At 38.2% G+C, this 16,771-nt stretch overlaps 2 protein-coding genes across 2 annotated transcripts in view; one reads left to right on the plus strand and one right to left on the minus strand.

Moving 5' to 3' along the window:
- Positions 1 to 16,771, plus strand: part of LOC134654661 (zinc finger BED domain-containing protein 4-like) — a 1,082,235-nt gene that overhangs the window by 1,002,915 nt on the left and 62,549 nt on the right. The window lies entirely within an intron of this gene.
- On the minus strand, positions 12,458 to 13,384 carry LOC134654476 (uncharacterized; the record flags this gene model as incomplete). The annotated part of the gene is made up of 1 exon (XM_063509916.1): positions 12,458 to 13,384. A coding segment is annotated over one exon (927 nt), but the record flags the coding sequence as incomplete, so codon positions are not given.

Below are 16,771 nucleotides of genomic sequence, written 5' to 3' on the forward strand. Positions count from 1 at the left end.
GTGACTATGCGCTGAAACTTGGTACAATTCATTCTTAGCTGTTCTTGAGTTGATAGAGATCGGGAGACATCGAGTCCCACCGCGCATTTAGTGGGGGGAGGGGGGGGGGGGGGCGAAGTTCGACGCTGCCGCGCTTCAATTATAAATTAAGGATGAGGAATCTATTTTTGTTATAAAAAAAAAACGAAAATCCTTTTTAGTCCGTTCTACTTTATTCATTTTTTTGTTAGAAAGTGCATTGTTTTTGTTCTAAAAATAGATTCTTCATCCTTAATTTATCTGAAAATGATATATCACATGCCCTAATACCTATAGCTTTAGAGAAATGTTGCTTTAAATGAAGCGCGGCAACGTCGAACTTCCCCCCCCCCCTCCCCCCTCCCCCCTCCCGGCTCCCGGTCTCTATCAACTCAAGATCAGCTAAGAATCAACTGTGCCAAGATTCAGCGCATAGTCACAAAGTGCAAGGTGTCGTGCACTATCAAAGCAGCTATTATATATACATAGCCACGAAAAACGTTGTCGCCCTACCTGACACTGTTTCAATAGTGTGATGTAATAGACTTTAAGGCCAATGATGATGATGATGATGATGCACGTAGGTATCACTTGTTTTTCCTCATACAATACCACACGTGACATATACTCTAAGTTATAAAAATGCAGCATTATGTTTTCGAGAGATACCACCACGTACAGTCACGTATCACCGTCTTACATTAAAGGTCGTATGTTCACACAAGAATCATACTAACATCAGACATTTTCATCTAAAATTAGTTCGAGTGAATCACGTGAAAGAGTGTAAATAAAAGTTGAGGATAAGTTGCGCAAATTTGCGGGTCAAAAGTCTTTTATTTGCATTGGAAGTTTAATACATGTGTCATTGTTTTTAAGTGTGGGAACTTGGGAAGATGACTGTGGTGTGCTCAATTTTTGTAGTTAACAGACATCTGGAAACAAAATTGCGAGAATTATTAAAAATATGTGTAGAGAAGTAGCCTCGTTCTCCATTTTCTGTCGCATGTAGGTATTAAGGGGGATTGCTCCACCATAACTCTAGATGGTTCGCAGTCCTCAACTGTGCATTTCTCCAGAAACTTCCTGCCTAACTGCGGGATGAACTTTCGTCCACGGTATTTCCGGACTGATATACTACGAGCTGACCAACTCAACTAAGTTTCTCTGGAGGGATACCATTATAATATCAAAATTCGAAAATTTTCTGCGTCTGTGTGCATGAACGATAGAGATGGACAAAACTTTTCCTGAATTTCTATTTCCACGATAGCGCAGATCAGCTTACAGAGTTGTAAAATTGTGGAACAATAAATTAGCGATGCGATGCTGACAAAAGAAAATAACTCACAATATCTGCAATATCCATAAATAACCTAAAACGCAATCAAAATCTAAAATAAATCCACAAAAAATAATCTGAACAAACGCTGAAATTATTACCCATCAATACGATAAGATATTATAAGGAAAATCTCCCTAAAATGTCATCTTTTGTATTTTATCCTTGAACAGAATTTTTAGGACGAAGTACAAAGTGACAACGATGCTCGAATTGGCTTGAATTGCAAATTCTGAAACCCTATCTAGGCAGATCCTTCGAGATCCCTCTACTTCTCACTTGATATTTTACTTTGAACTCTATTGCCTATGGTATATGGGTGGCTACCAAAGGCAAGGGGAAACTTACAAGTCGTCGACATAGATGTTTCTCGAGCAAAACAAGCCAGAATTGGGACACTGGCTGCATAGAGCAACGACTTATCCAATTGTGTCCCTGCAAACAAAAAGGGACTTAAGGGCGACTGGCGCTTACTTTATTAAGCTCCGCATTTGTATTGGATCATTGCTAAAAGTGGCTTAAACGCCAATTGCCTTTAGGTCTCTTTTTATACGGTTTACACGAACGAGCTCTAATTTTCAAATGTAACCTACTCTGTGTACTAGGTGATTCCGGCGGGGTCATGACCTGGAGTAACGAACATACATACTTAAAAAATTGTTGGGCTGTCATCATTCACGTCATATTTAAAAATTTACAATTATGGTGACAATCCCTTACTTTTTCAGCTAGAAGTAGCTTGGTCCGACGAGGTTGGACCTTTTCTCTTTTCAGCCATAAATCCTTTGCATCCGCCGCCAGCATATTTCGAAAGCTTCTAGTCGCCCCCTGTGTGTTCAAGATGTACAATATGTACATATATCGTAAAAGAAAATCCTAGTTTCAATACAATCGTCTCGTGACCAATATATTAGCAACCTCATAGGCAAATTGGCGAGCCTGTGTTTATGGGTAATTGTTACGGTGAAATTGCGGTCATATTCCGCTTCGCAGGTTATACAGCTATGCTAATGAACGTGGATTAATTACACCATAAATTATGCCTAATTGTCAATAACGATTCTAATGGAGGCTTAAGTCGGGGCGCACTTTACTAGAGTCAATAGGATTTGAGTATGCTTGCCTGTCAACGGCCATTGGCGCTGCAATATATGGTAGCGAAAATATGCCATTTATTGGCCATTTATATAAATATGGAATGTCATTATTGGTACTGTGTAGAAGCTTGAAATTTCTTTTGCTTTAGGAAACTGAGCTCTAGCTGAGATGGTGCAAATTATACATTAGATCGCAACTCATAATGATAGTCGCAAATTAGTAGCGTTTCATCATCGATGAATCATCACAACTTACAACTATGATTGTCAGAAAGAGCCGCTTAACATTTGCTAATTTTATTTTGCTATTCGATATCGATAAGAACATTAAGCTCAATAAGGCTTGTGTTCAAATACCAGGGTTCGAACCCAGCATATTAGCTCTTAGTTCTTAGCATTGATGTATATGATAGCAACCGTATAATTATAGTAAGTGTGGGTTTCCCCGCCAACAACCAATGTTGCAATCACATTTATGGATCCACTGTTCACCTAATCAAAACCAAAACGGTTAACCATCAAACACTGCTTCTAACCATTAGTAACCTTATTGCCACGAGTTAAGATCTACTGTGGATTAAGCCTGTTTTGCTTAACATTCATAATTCTATAGTCCCATTGACAACAAAACTGGTTTGAGATTCCCCGTAAGATGTACCGTGACGTTAACTGATTTTTTAATCAGGAAAATACTTATCGTTATTGTGTATATTTTCCTCCTGGTCTCTTGCTGGTCATTTACATTTACCTGGTATTTCAAGAGAGTTTTAAAGATATTATATGATACATAATAGTATCCGGAAAAGCCAAAAGGAAATATTATAACGATATCATTTATGTGTGTTTGTATGTACCTACGTGTCGAGCGTTTCACCGTTAGCATCGATGTTAAGAGTCACACGAAGTTTCGTCACTTGAAATTTTACCGGTAGCCGCCACCATACATACAGTCATGTAAAATTTCAAGTTATTTCCGAAGGGTGTTTTAATATAAGAGCATACTTTCGATTGTAGGGCGGCGGCTATTTAGGATCGTGTTGTGGATTCTTAATATTTTAATATCATTCATAATCCAAACACGGGTATAGAACACCAAGAACTATATAAACCATATAAGGACGTTGATAGTATGGTCAATAACATTATCAGAGTTGAATCATAATAATCACAATTTTAACCGCCATTTGTGAATCAGACTATTTGTATTGTTAAAGTATTAGGAACAATACGAGTAAGTCCGTAATGCGCGACTAACAGCTCATGTTTATGTCATGTATAATTACGAATGAGAAAACCATATAATATACTTAAAGTATATTTTTATCAACAACGGAACGGAGAAAGTATACCTATCTATAGTATCTATATACAAAAATCTATAATATCTCTAAATCTATATCAAACCCGTTAATGTTTAGGTCATACTGAGCAACTTTTACTATGGGACCAACCCCGAAAACGCGGAAAAAAAATTGGATGTTTCATACATTTTGCTGGTCTGTTGTTGAAATTTCGTATGGGAGAGTCAATTTTTTTTTTCGCGATTTCGGGGTTGGTCCCATAGTAAAAGTTGCTTAGTATGACCTAAACATTAACGGGTTTGAGTAAAATTGCTTTTCGTTCAGTTACATACCTAATGTTGTAACTTATCTATCGGTTTTTCAGAACAATTATTTATATTAATAAACCGAACCAAGGTGGATACTCGTACTTATTCTATTTTGCCAATGACGAAGCAATAAAATATCTCCTATACAATTTTCCCAATGTAACGTTCCTATGGAAAACATCGTGAGGAAACCGGACTAATCCCAATAAGGGCCTAGTTTACCCTCTGGGTTGGCTTGGAAGGTCAAATGGCAGTCGCTTTCGTAAAAACAAGTGCCCACGCCAATTCCTGGGATTAGTTGCCAAGCGGACCCCAGGCTCCCATGAGCCGTGGCAAAATGCCGGGACAACGCGACAAATTGCTTTCGCGAGCATTAGATAGTTCCCGTTGAAATTAACCAATTTAAGATGACCTCAAGATCAGTAGGTAATATCTTTTTAATAAGAGACTGAATTTCTTTTATGGCCTCATTTCTAATAAATCCAGTTCCTGCTTATGTTTCTGAAGCTGGGCGTATTTCTACCAGATATTTTCGGCAAATACGGACAACATTCAATGGCCCGTTAGCGTCAAGCAATGAGTCAACACATTGCCCGTAGCGGCATGTTCGTTTGTAGTTGAATGAACTGCCGCGGCTGCAGAAGATAGATACTAAAAGATACTCACTACAGCTGCAAATTTAAATGTAGTATACTGCGTATACCTAAAGACGATAGACGCCGGCTCCAAAGGTCGGCTCCACGCCCTCTTCGAATCAAATGAGTTTGGTAAGTGTAACATATAAAACAGAAATAATTCTTTACATCTTTCTCACTACTTGTCGCACAACACCTTCAGAATTCACTGATAATTTTAGCTGACACAATCCTGCAGGAACTGAAAAACCGACAGGCAATAAAAATCCTGCGGCAATTGAAATACCCCCTATTAGGCAAGAAACGATTTCTCATTCTCATTCATGATTTGCGGCAACATTTTCGTCATATCGCCGGTAGCGGCAGGAGCACAAGCAAAGTGTAATCGTGATGGCGATGGCGTGCGTTTTCGATCGGAATGGCGGTTCTAGACTGTTCTTGCTCGGTGTTTTGACCTGAGGCCAATCATCGCATTATAGATTATAGGTCGTACGCAAACACTCGGACAATAACATTCACTGGGCCCTTTAAATAGAGCAACAACAACCTGAGTAGATACGATTCGTCCACACTGTTAACTCACTGCCGCAATTACAAGTATGACGTGTTCAATCCGTCACTCATTTAATCAAAAAAATTGACAGTAATGCAGCTGCAGTTGCTCTCCGAATGTCAGCTGTCGATGAATACGTATAGACGTAAAATTATCGCCTTAAGTTTCTATAAGTATAAAAAAAGAATACCATACAGTTACTTCAATATTTACTTACCGTCACAGGATTTATTCATCAATGCAGCTGAGAAGGATATGATGCTATTATATCTTGATAAGTGGTTGTGTTGGTTGGCGGAAAACGACTTAGATATTATCTAGTTACGCCTAGATCTAGATCTACCTGCTTAGTTATTTATACTACTGATAGTTATTTAGACTAGCTAGAATACTAAGGCAAGATCAGACTTACCCAGACACTCCTCAATAGCCTTGTCTCATAGATTTTCATTGTGAAATTTAATAACATTTATCACGATAGCATAGTTTTCTTAGTATATACTATAACATACTGCAATACATAGGTAAGTACCTATATTGAAATAGCAGATGGCTTGCCAAGTTAAACAGGTACCAAAGTAGGTGAAAATGTAAAGGTATTGAAATATTTCTGCACGCGGTTCACTTCCATCAGAAAATGTAGCTTTTGGGCACAAAATCTCGATAGTATAGGTAAACTAAATATGACGTATGGTATGTTGGTGTCCGCAATATTCGTAACTGTTCGTAACTAAGAACGTGGCAATCTGTGACACGATATTAGTCCTAGATTAAGCCATGCTTGCATAGCGCGGCTGGGAGTGCTCAATCGCGTCCGTCCAAACGGTCTGTTTACCGCAAACAGACGTAAACATAGGCAAACAGACGTAAACATGGGCAAACAGGGTACCTAATGGAGTAGTGTTTGTCCGAGCGACGAGCCGGTGCCAAATTACCAATGACTTTGTGCTAGTCAAAGACCCTGAGCGATTCAGATTAACAAACTTGTTATGGTTTTGATCTGATTTTGATACCACCTCGATTAATTAAAAAAATTTTCTGGAATTTGGCAATTTGGAACCACAGTTTGAATGTGGGACTTTTTTCAAGATTTTCAGGCCGATTGATTCTTAAAATATGTACCATAATAATTAATAAGTAAATGTATTTCCCCACGCAAGCCTATCAAAAGACCGGGATTTCTAGGCCCGTGAAACCCAAAATAAAAGATATTATTAAAATCTTATAACTCAGCTATACTCGTTACATGCATGGGTAAATCTTTATTGAACAACAACATAAGTATAAAGTAACCTCGTACTATATAAACCACCCTAAATTATTAAAAAAAAACTTTAGGTGTCTTACTTACTATAAGTCTCTTACCTTAAGAGGAGCGTGTGCGATAAATAACCACTGTTCATATGACAACCACTTATCCATAAGGAAAGCGAACACATCCGTATTTTCACACAGGAAAATTCCTACCAATTCTCATGTGAGGCGCTTTATCTTGACAAGACGGGGCGTTCACCCCTGAACCCCGAATGTTACCAAAGGAAATGAATAAAGTTTGGACTTATGATTGCGTGACAATTGTTTAGGTGAAAGTTAAATGTGAGTTTTCGCGTGTGGAGGTGTGGAATATGCGAGTATTTGTTTTGTAAATTATGTCAATTATGTGCAATAACAGCTGGTGTTACGAATAAAATTAGACGGATTTCTGATGACTGATAACTATTTAAGTTTTTAGATATTTATTTCTTAAATAATTTATCCCAAAAATATGAAATGCAAACGCTTCAAAACAATAATAGGTACATAATCCAAACAATTCTCTCTCGATCAATTTGGAAGCCAAAGTATACAAAAGTTGAAACAAAATATACCTAAATGCATGTCCAATATAGCTAACGCTTTGTAAACGCGTTTTTAGACAACAAATCACTTAGCAATTTATTTACTTAACTTACTTACGTACCATAATTATAGGTACCATATCCAAAGAAAATTCTAAAAATACTAATTTTACCCTTGTACACAATGAAGCTACGTCCGTAAAATTAACAGAACCCAGAAACAGATAATTTAGATTACCAAAATACTCAGCTTTGTGTACGAAAGGCCACCTATTGATACTTAGGTCTGTGTTATCTCCTGAAACGTTTGTTTATTCTAGTGTTTCCTAGTTAGACTAGACCTAGAGTGGAAGGCCTTGTGCGTGCAAACAATGTTCCAAGAATGACGAAATTACTCTTGACAGTCTTGACATTAATGCAAAATGTATTGCGCCATTGTTGTTCACAGTAAGGGTATGGTAGGTATTATATATAGGTAGGTACATGTATAGTAAACACTTTAATCGTCAATAGTTAAACAAAGGAGGATTTATTAAATATAGCGCGCCATAATAGAGCGCCATTAGGGAGCCTTGTAAATGAAATGCATAAGTAATATTACATTTGCAAACTCATAACTATATCTTCTTCTATGATTATCAACTTAAGTAACAAAGTTTATTAAGATTAGTCCCCACTGAAAACCAGGGCCACGGATTGCCGATTGGCATTACGTCGAGATTATTATCCTATATATTTTAGCGTAGGTATAATGATTTTTTTTATGTCTGCATAAGCATATGTATTTTCTTTCTTTATCTCTAAAGAATCGCTATTTTCATGCTTTCGAGCGCTTCACGGATAATATGCTATAGGCGCGGCCTGCGGTAGCGGGTCGAATAGTGTCATTCTATAGAACTTGCTAACTATGTAAACAAAACTTACTAGTAAATTGACATTCAGAGACAATTTTAATATGGCAGTTTGTTTGGTTACGTAGCATAATTTCTAAAATCAAAAATCCTAAGTACGAAATTCCTAAAGACAGAACATCGAAAAACAAATTGTCTAATATACGAAATTCCTAAAGATGCATTTCCTACGATTGATTAACCTATGTTTTAAATGTCTAAAGTACATTACTGCTAGTGCACGAAAATACTAACGATCTTTTTTCCTACGTCCAGTTGACCTAAGTTTAAAATGTATAAATTGCGAAATTTCTAACGACATGTGTCCTACGTTCCTCGACATGTTCCTAAGTTTAAAAAGTCTACCGTACGAAACTGATAATTTTATTGAATATCACGACTTTTGGTCGTTCATGAAATGTCAAAAGTGACGTTTCTTCAAACAAAAACGTCACTTTTGACACTTGTATGGATGGGATATGTCAGTGTCAAACAAGTGACAAAAGTGACGTTTTTCTTTGAAGAAACGTCACTTTTGACACTTGTTTGACACTGACATATCCGATCCATATCGTTTCTATAACGAATATTTGATGTATCTTAAAGTTCGAATAAGGCTGTAAATCAATAGGTAGGTTAGGTTCGTTAGGTAGTTTCAGATGCCCGAAGGGCAAAACGCCCAGAAAAGGGAGCCCCGCGTAGCATATTGAGTTTCAAAGTACTGTCATTAGGTTTTTTGAACGTAGCTATTTTGAGCACTAGACATATTGACTTTCGAAGTATTGTCATTCATTAGGCATCTTGTAGAAAGGAATTTTGATTTTCGGAAATGAGATCGTTCGATTAAAAGTGTATTAGGACATGCATCTTTAGGAATTTCGTACATTAGACATTATGATTTTCGATGTTCTGTTTTAGAAATTTCGTACTTAGGAAATTTGATTTTAGAAATTATGCTACATAACCGTTTGTTTACATAGCAAGTTCTATAGAATGACACTTTACAGTCTTTACACTAACATATTATAAAGCTTAAAGCCTTCATTCGACTCGATTGTGGGAACACAATCCTAGTTAGTCGCGAATCATCTACTGAATCTAATTAGATGATCAAACGAACTTACCTGAAGTGAAGTTCGATCTTAATTATCTTGTCTTCGCCGAGGAGATTTATCCTTTACATGGTAGTTGTCTAGCTATGCAGCAACCTAACGCACAAGTATTTAGAGTAGAAAGAGAAAACAAGATTGTTGTCTCTTTCTCCCATTGAATGCTCCCCACTCGCCACACCCGGGAGCAGCTTCATTGTTTTCAGAGACGAAACTATAGGAACAGCAACATTGAACTTAAGGGGGAAAAAATAAATATTCAAACCAAATGAAATTAAGTGGAGGGAGGGCCCTTAAATCTCCTCGGCGAAGACAAGATAATTAAGATCGAACTTCACTTCAGGTAAGTTCGTTTGATCATCTAATTATCTTGTCTTCGCCTCCGAGATTTATCCTTTACATGGTAGATGTTCAGATTTTCAATGTTGCGTCGTGTAATATAGTTATAGGTAATAAAATAGGACACAAAAGGAAACTCATCAGTAATATAAGGTATTTAAATAATGTATTAATTTTTACACAATCTAAATATCACATTAATACATAACATATTATTCTGGTAACAAATTTGTGTTTGAATCAACAATTGGTCTGTCATAGAAATTTGCAAACACGGCTGATTGCCCAGACCAACCAGCAGATCGTCTTATGACGTCGACACTTACACCATTACGCGCAGCGGCAGAAGTTGAAGCGTGCCGCGTGCTATGAGCTCCGAATATGGAAGTGTCGACACCACTAGCCTGAAGAGTCTGCTTGATCCAACGACCTATAGTCTCGGATGAAGCAGCTCTGTGCGGTTTTTTATGTGTTAAGAATAAACGATCTTCATTATCAAGTCTAAGAGATGATGTAAATGACAAGTATTTATTTAGCACCGTCGGTGGACAGATGTTTAAATTTTGATTGAAAAAGGGCAAATTAAAAACAGGTTGAGCACGGCCGATACCAGAAGTTTTAATCAAATCTGAAACTGTGATTATTATTCGATCATTGTACGATTTAATATTTGTTATTCGAATTAATGAAAGTGTCTGGGTCCTTTGTCCAGACGCTAGCGCTAGTAACATGACTAACTTTTTTGTTAATTGTTCTAAATCATTAGTATCATTATCAATGGTTTGTAAGTATTCTAACACTACACATGGGTTCCAAGTAACGTTATAACGCGGGAACACGGGTTTCAATTTAAATATTCCTTTAAAGAACCTTTTAACCTTTTCATCCTGACCAACACTATGGGGAGAAATCAATGAAATCGCTGACCTATGATTATTAAGAGTTCCATAAGAGGCTCCAGACTTAAAACATTTTGTTAAAAAATGTAATAGAAAAGACACATTTATATCATAGGGAAAGTGATTATGAGTTTCGCAGTAAGACCACCATTGCCGTAAACTAGAAGAATATTGAGACTTTGTATTTTTCGCCAAGGAAGCGAGCATAATATCTGCAGATTCTAATGATATTCCTTGCCTGATGAAGGCTTCCCGGATAACACACTCACAGCCAGGGAAAGCTGACGATGAAGCGGGTGTGTTAGTCTGAAAGACGAACAAAGAAGATTTTTATTAGGAGGCAATATCAATATATCACATATAGATAAGGCCTTAAATATGGGATACCAAGGTTGGGACGGCCACTGCGGTACAATCACGATGCCCGTCGCTTGATCAGTTACAATTTTATTTAGAACCTTCAATATTAAGGAAAATGGCGGAAAGGCATAAAAGAAATATGAACTCCACTCTATCGTAAAAGCATCAATATTGTAAGCAAATGGATCTCTTTTCCAAGACACATATAAATGACACTTTGCATTTATCCTTGACGCAAAAAGATCAATCTCCGGCTGACCAAAGGTTTCTACAACCTTTGCAAAAGCATACGCTCCTAATTCCCACTCCGTATCGACGTTAAGTTTCCGGGATTCACTATCAGCCTCCACATTTAATGATGACTTTATATATGACGCGAATATATGTATATTTCTTTTTTCACACCATTTCCAAATCATGTTCGATACCGAATTTAAATGAGGATATTGGATACCCCCCATGCGATTGACGTATGATATAGCTGTGGTATTATCCACGCGTAAAAGAATTTCACAACAACTTCAGTCTGCAGCAAAAGATTTTAATCCAAAAAATACTGCTAAGAGTTCTAAGTAATTAATGTGCTTACAACTCTCTGATGAGGTCCAAAGACCTCCTGTCTTTTCACCATTACATGCAGCCCCCCAGCCAGTGGTTGAGGCGTCCGTGAAAATTTCCAATTTGTACTTGTAGTGCTTTATAGGATTTACCGACGATAATATATTTCTCTTCCACCAATTTAAATCATCTATCAAAGTTTCTGGGATAGACATAAATGAGTCGTAATTGTCATTATTCTTTAATAGTGCCAAGTACTTAACCCGTTCAAAAGACTTGGTGTATAACCAGCCGTAAGCCATAGCGGGACACGCGGCGGTAAGCGAACCAAGGAAACGCGCAAAATCTCTGATTCGTATACTTTTTGTAAGCACCATATTATTTAAGCGTTTCAACAGACTCTGACGTTTACAATTAGGTAATTCCAAGGTCATTGACTCTGAATTAAGGACAAAACCTAGAAACTTACATGACGTGGAAGGTGTAAGCTTACTTTTTTTATAATTAATTACAAATCCAAGACGAGTTAAACACTCAATTGTATGATTGACGTTTTCCATACACATCTCTTCCGTATCTCCAAATAAACACAGATCATCTAGGTATCGTACAGACTTATAACCACGAGCCCTTAAGTATCCTATTACTGGCTGCAATATTTTGGTAAAAATGTATGGAGCCACAGACAAACCGAAAGGCATAGCATTAAACTCGAATAGTGAACCCTCGACAAAAAAACGTAGATATTTTTGGTGAGAATCATGAATTGGTACTAATAAATAAGCTTCCTTCAGATCAATTGTAGCCATAAAACATCCCTTTGAAATTAGTCTAGTTGCAGTTCGAATGTCTTCCATCTTAAAGTGATCTGTATTTACGAATCTGTTTAACTTTTTGAGATTTAGTATAAAGCGCATACTGCCATCACTTTTCGGTACTAGGAAGACATCCGAAACAAATTGGCCAGTAGAAGGAAAACATTTTTTAATTGCCCCAATCTCAATAAAATGTGCTAACTCCTGTTTAATTGCAATTAGCTCACTTTTGGAAAAAAGTCTTTTTGGATAATCGCTTAGAGCTTGTTTTGGTTCAGTGATAAATGGGATCTTATATCCTGAAACAGCACGTAAAATAAAATTATCATTCGTAAGCAAACGCCATTCCGGTAAATAATGTCGCAAACGACCTGCGTGTACCTGAGACTGTAAGTCTAATTGCGGTCCCGATCCCGATAGGTTGAACGATGCGTCTGCGGCGGGTGACGTCGAGCGCGCGGTGGCGGCGGCGGCGGAGGCGGCGGGGGGTAACGTCGACCGGGCGCTCGCGTCGGTAGTTCGCGCCGCCGATTCACGAGCTGGTGCGGAGGGTAGGTCGTTGGCGGCCCACCGACACGACGCGGGTAGTATTGCCTGGCTCGTTGTTGCCGCGGTCGATAAGGCGGTGGGCCTGTCGAGTTTAACCCTGCGTTTGCAGATGTCGATGCTTGTATAAATTGACTTGTCTTCTTTATGCCCTTTGAGGTGTTTACTAAGTCGCCCAATTTGTCACCGAACAAAAAACTATCTCTTTTCCTGTCCTTAAAGGATTCAATGAGAGATTTATCAACCAGAGGTATAATGACTGATCGACGGGTGTCGGTTTCCGCATAATGAGAATCGGCGATTAGTTTGCCGGCATCATTCAAAGTAGATATCACCTCGGCAATGTCAGGGTTCTTCTTTAATAAATATGTCAGGGCCTTCCCGACAGCCGCAAGAGCTCTCCCAAGCTGATCCTGCTTACCATATAATCGCTTGTCCCGAAGGCGGCAAGTCTCCACCAGCATTGCTGCTACCTCTGGGTTCAGTGTAGGAGCTTTGGCCAGAGGAACATTGCTGGGAAACAAATATTTTTTCAATAACTCCTCCCGCGTTTCCTTTTTTAAGCCGTTTATCAAAATCTGTTGGAAACGACTGGCGATGTCAGGTTGCAGGTCCACTCCAAATTCACCTTGCTCGGTTTCCGTTTCGCCAAGAGCTTTTATTAAATCTGGGTCAAAATTATCCGCGACCTCTTCATTGGCGGAAGAAACAACAGGATTGGTTTCTTCTAAAACCTCAGCATCCACATTCGTAGGACTGAGATGTTCTGTAACAATTTACGAACATAACGTAAAAATAAAAATGTAACAATTATAAAGGCCAAATGCTCGGGCGCGATGATCTCACGCGCATTAAACGGGTTACCAAATATTGCAAAAAAGAGGGTAGCCTGCAGTTGCGGTACCTATATTGCTCTCGGCAAATACCAAGCGTTATTTTTCCAAATTAACAGTAAGAAAGGCAGAAAGCCTGTTCCAATATTCTTTTGAGATAGGTACATAACCCGAAGAATACAACGAGTTTAAAAATATGTATAGGACAAACATTTTTCTACCGAAGAATTCAACGGTAATAAGTCGAATACTGCAAAAGTGGCCCGTGGAATGCAACGAATAATCATTCGCATAGATGCGTACTGTGTAGGCAATTTTTAGCCCGAAGAATACAACGGGATTTATAAATATTTAAAAATATCATTTCTTTTACCGAAGAATTCAACGGTAAAAGCAATAAAACACGGCGAGCTGAGGGGCCATAATATTAACCTTCGGGTGGCACATCTTCATCTTCACTACTGGAGCTGGAGTATATAATACGCCGACGTTTCGGTCTTCGATCCTCTTGAAACATCCGTTCGTAATCCTCCATTAGCCGGGCCCATTGTTCTTCACCGGTTTCTTCATGACGACGACGTGACATTTTTACTTATTAAACGTAGGTAGGTTTATTTCACTTGTGCAGTCGGTGCGCACGCACAGACAAGAATGAAGCTGCTCCCGGGTGTGGCGAGTGGGGAGCATTCAATGGGAGAAAGAGACAACAATCTTGTTTTCTCTTTCTACTCTAAATACTTGTGCGTTAGGTTGCTGCATAGCTAGACAACTACCATGTAAAGGATAAATCTCGGAGGCGAAGACAAGATAATCCCTTCCTTGTCAGTTTAGTGTGAATGATGGTTGATGGTACAACCAACGCTGCTGCGTCAGAGTAATTGGGCTCGGAAGTGTGACGTCAATGGTTTAAACAATAACGGATTATTTATGAGACGAAAATAGACGTAGGGCCGTTCGTGAACACTTAATGTAGGGGCAATTTGTTGACCTGTAGGTCAGTAGTGAGCTGATAAAATGTCCTTCCTGTTTTAGAGTGATGCTGCGACCTCCCTGCTACCATTACAAAGGTCTCGGTCACGAATGTCATGTCATGGAGACGTGAAATATGAAAATATATTCGAAATGAAACGAAACTGGAATTTCTTTATAATGCGTCACTATCGTACGTACAAGTTAGATAGTGGCCGACCCGACACAGACTATAAAAGCTTGACCATTTCAGACCCCAGTTTTCATTGACCGAGGACCGACCCATGACCGCTATAAAATATATAGAGCTTCGTAGGTAAGGTCACTAGCCACTGAAGCTAATACCATAGTCAGACATATGTCTCCATTACGTCAAGTCTTGTGTTCCAGATGCAGGTCAATCGTAGGCCAATTTTGTGGCTTCGCGTGATCCATGGAAATTACAATTGATAGGAGAGCTTTGTGGAATAAATCGGCATTAAATTTTATCTATTTAATCGAATGGATAAATAATAGCAATAGATTCGACTTGCTATAATTTAAGAATTAAATAGCTATATAGTGTCTTTGATTAAAATTTATAAAGTTGCATGCATGCGTGATTAGAATCACAATACCAGAGCCATAAGAGTGTCTCACATATTTTATTTTTGCGGCCTTCGAAGAGTAAAATATTTTTTCAGGTGACTACATAAATTGTCTGCTTCGGGACTTTGCTAGCAGTTAGTCTCGCATCACCTTTTATGTCTGGTGGAACAATTTTTTACGGTAGTCAAGCTGCAGTCAATGGCACTTTACATAAATGCGTAAAAAAGGCAACCATCAAAGAGAATTCTCGACATAATAGAAAGCTTTGAGAAACTGTTATATAATCAGTCTACCAAGTATGAAGAAAGATCTTATAGTTTCTCTTGACTATATATAACCGACTCGACTGGGCGATGGAAATAGCATTTCTACTCAAGGGATTTCCTGAAAAAGATAGCCTGTAGCCGGACATTACTCTCTGTAAGACATTTATTTATCTGTAGTTTTCCGTCGCGTCTGTCGAGGGATAGTTTTATCAGCAATAAATTCTATCTTAACTATCAATCTTGCATTGCCTCTGACTGCTTTACGTTATTTACGGAAAATACACTAAAGTACAACATAAACTGGTCGTTTTGCATGGAAAACTCCGTGGAAAGTGATGATTCGTTTTTATTAGGGTTCCGTAGCCAAATGGCAAAAAACGGAACCCTTATAGATTCGTCATGTCTGTCTGTCTGTCCGTCTGTCTGTCCGTCCGTATGTCACAGGCACTTTTCTCCGAAACTATAAGAACTATACTGTTGAAACTTGGTAAGCAGATGTATTCTGTGAACCGCATTAAGATTTTCACACAAAAATAGAAAAAAAACAATAAATTTTTGGGGTTCCCCATACTTCGAACTGAAACTCAAAAAATTTTTTTTCATCAAACCCATACGTGTGGGGTATCTATGGATAGGTCTTTAAAAATGATATTGAGGTTTCTAATATCATTTTTTTCTTAACTGAATAGTTTGCGCGAGAGACACTTCCAAAGTGGTAAAATGTGTGTCCCCCCCCCTGTAACTTCTAAAATAAGAGAATGATAAAACTAAAAAAAATATATGATGTACATTACCATGTAAACTTCCACCGAAAATTGGTTTGAACGAGATCTAGTAAGTAGTTTTTTTTTATACGTCATAAATCGCCTAAATACGGAACCCTTCATGGGCGAGTCCGACTCGCACTTGGCCGCTTTTTGCTCTTTAGGATACTACGTTGCTGCTTGTTTCAAAAACGAATTTAGTAGGTTCTTTTTTTTTTTTTTTTTTTATTAAAAAGGTTCTGTAGATTTTACAATTTTATGTGTGCTCATCTACTTAATCACTGCTATAAAATTATAAGTAGAAAAACACACCCATCAAAAACATTACATGTAAAAAGGTGCCAGTCTCGCACCGCTTTTAACTACAAAAAAGTTTTGAGATGTAATGTGAGACCAAGTCGGTTTTGCTCGACTTGGCGGGGGCACTGCCGTGCCCCCAGATTACATATAATTTCTACGCATGGCTAGTATACGAGCAATTGTGATAAAACACATTTACTGACTATAATAATGTCAATCACCCGGCTTATCAAGCGTACATATCTCCATGTTACATCAGCGACCTTATTCGTTGAATATCAGTCGTTCGTCCAATATCCGACTATGTGACCCAAAAACCGCACATCTATCGAATAAATACGATCCATTGACCGATTTTATATGACACTCGCCAAGCCAAGTCAAAAAAAACCCTGGACGTACTCGGGATTAAACTATATAACACATTGAATGATGATATAAAA

This window comes from Cydia amplana, chromosome 15, assembly GCF_948474715.1.
Source record: "Cydia amplana chromosome 15, ilCydAmpl1.1, whole genome shotgun sequence".
In the NCBI taxonomy this organism is placed as follows: Eukaryota; Metazoa; Arthropoda; class Insecta; order Lepidoptera; family Tortricidae; genus Cydia; species Cydia amplana.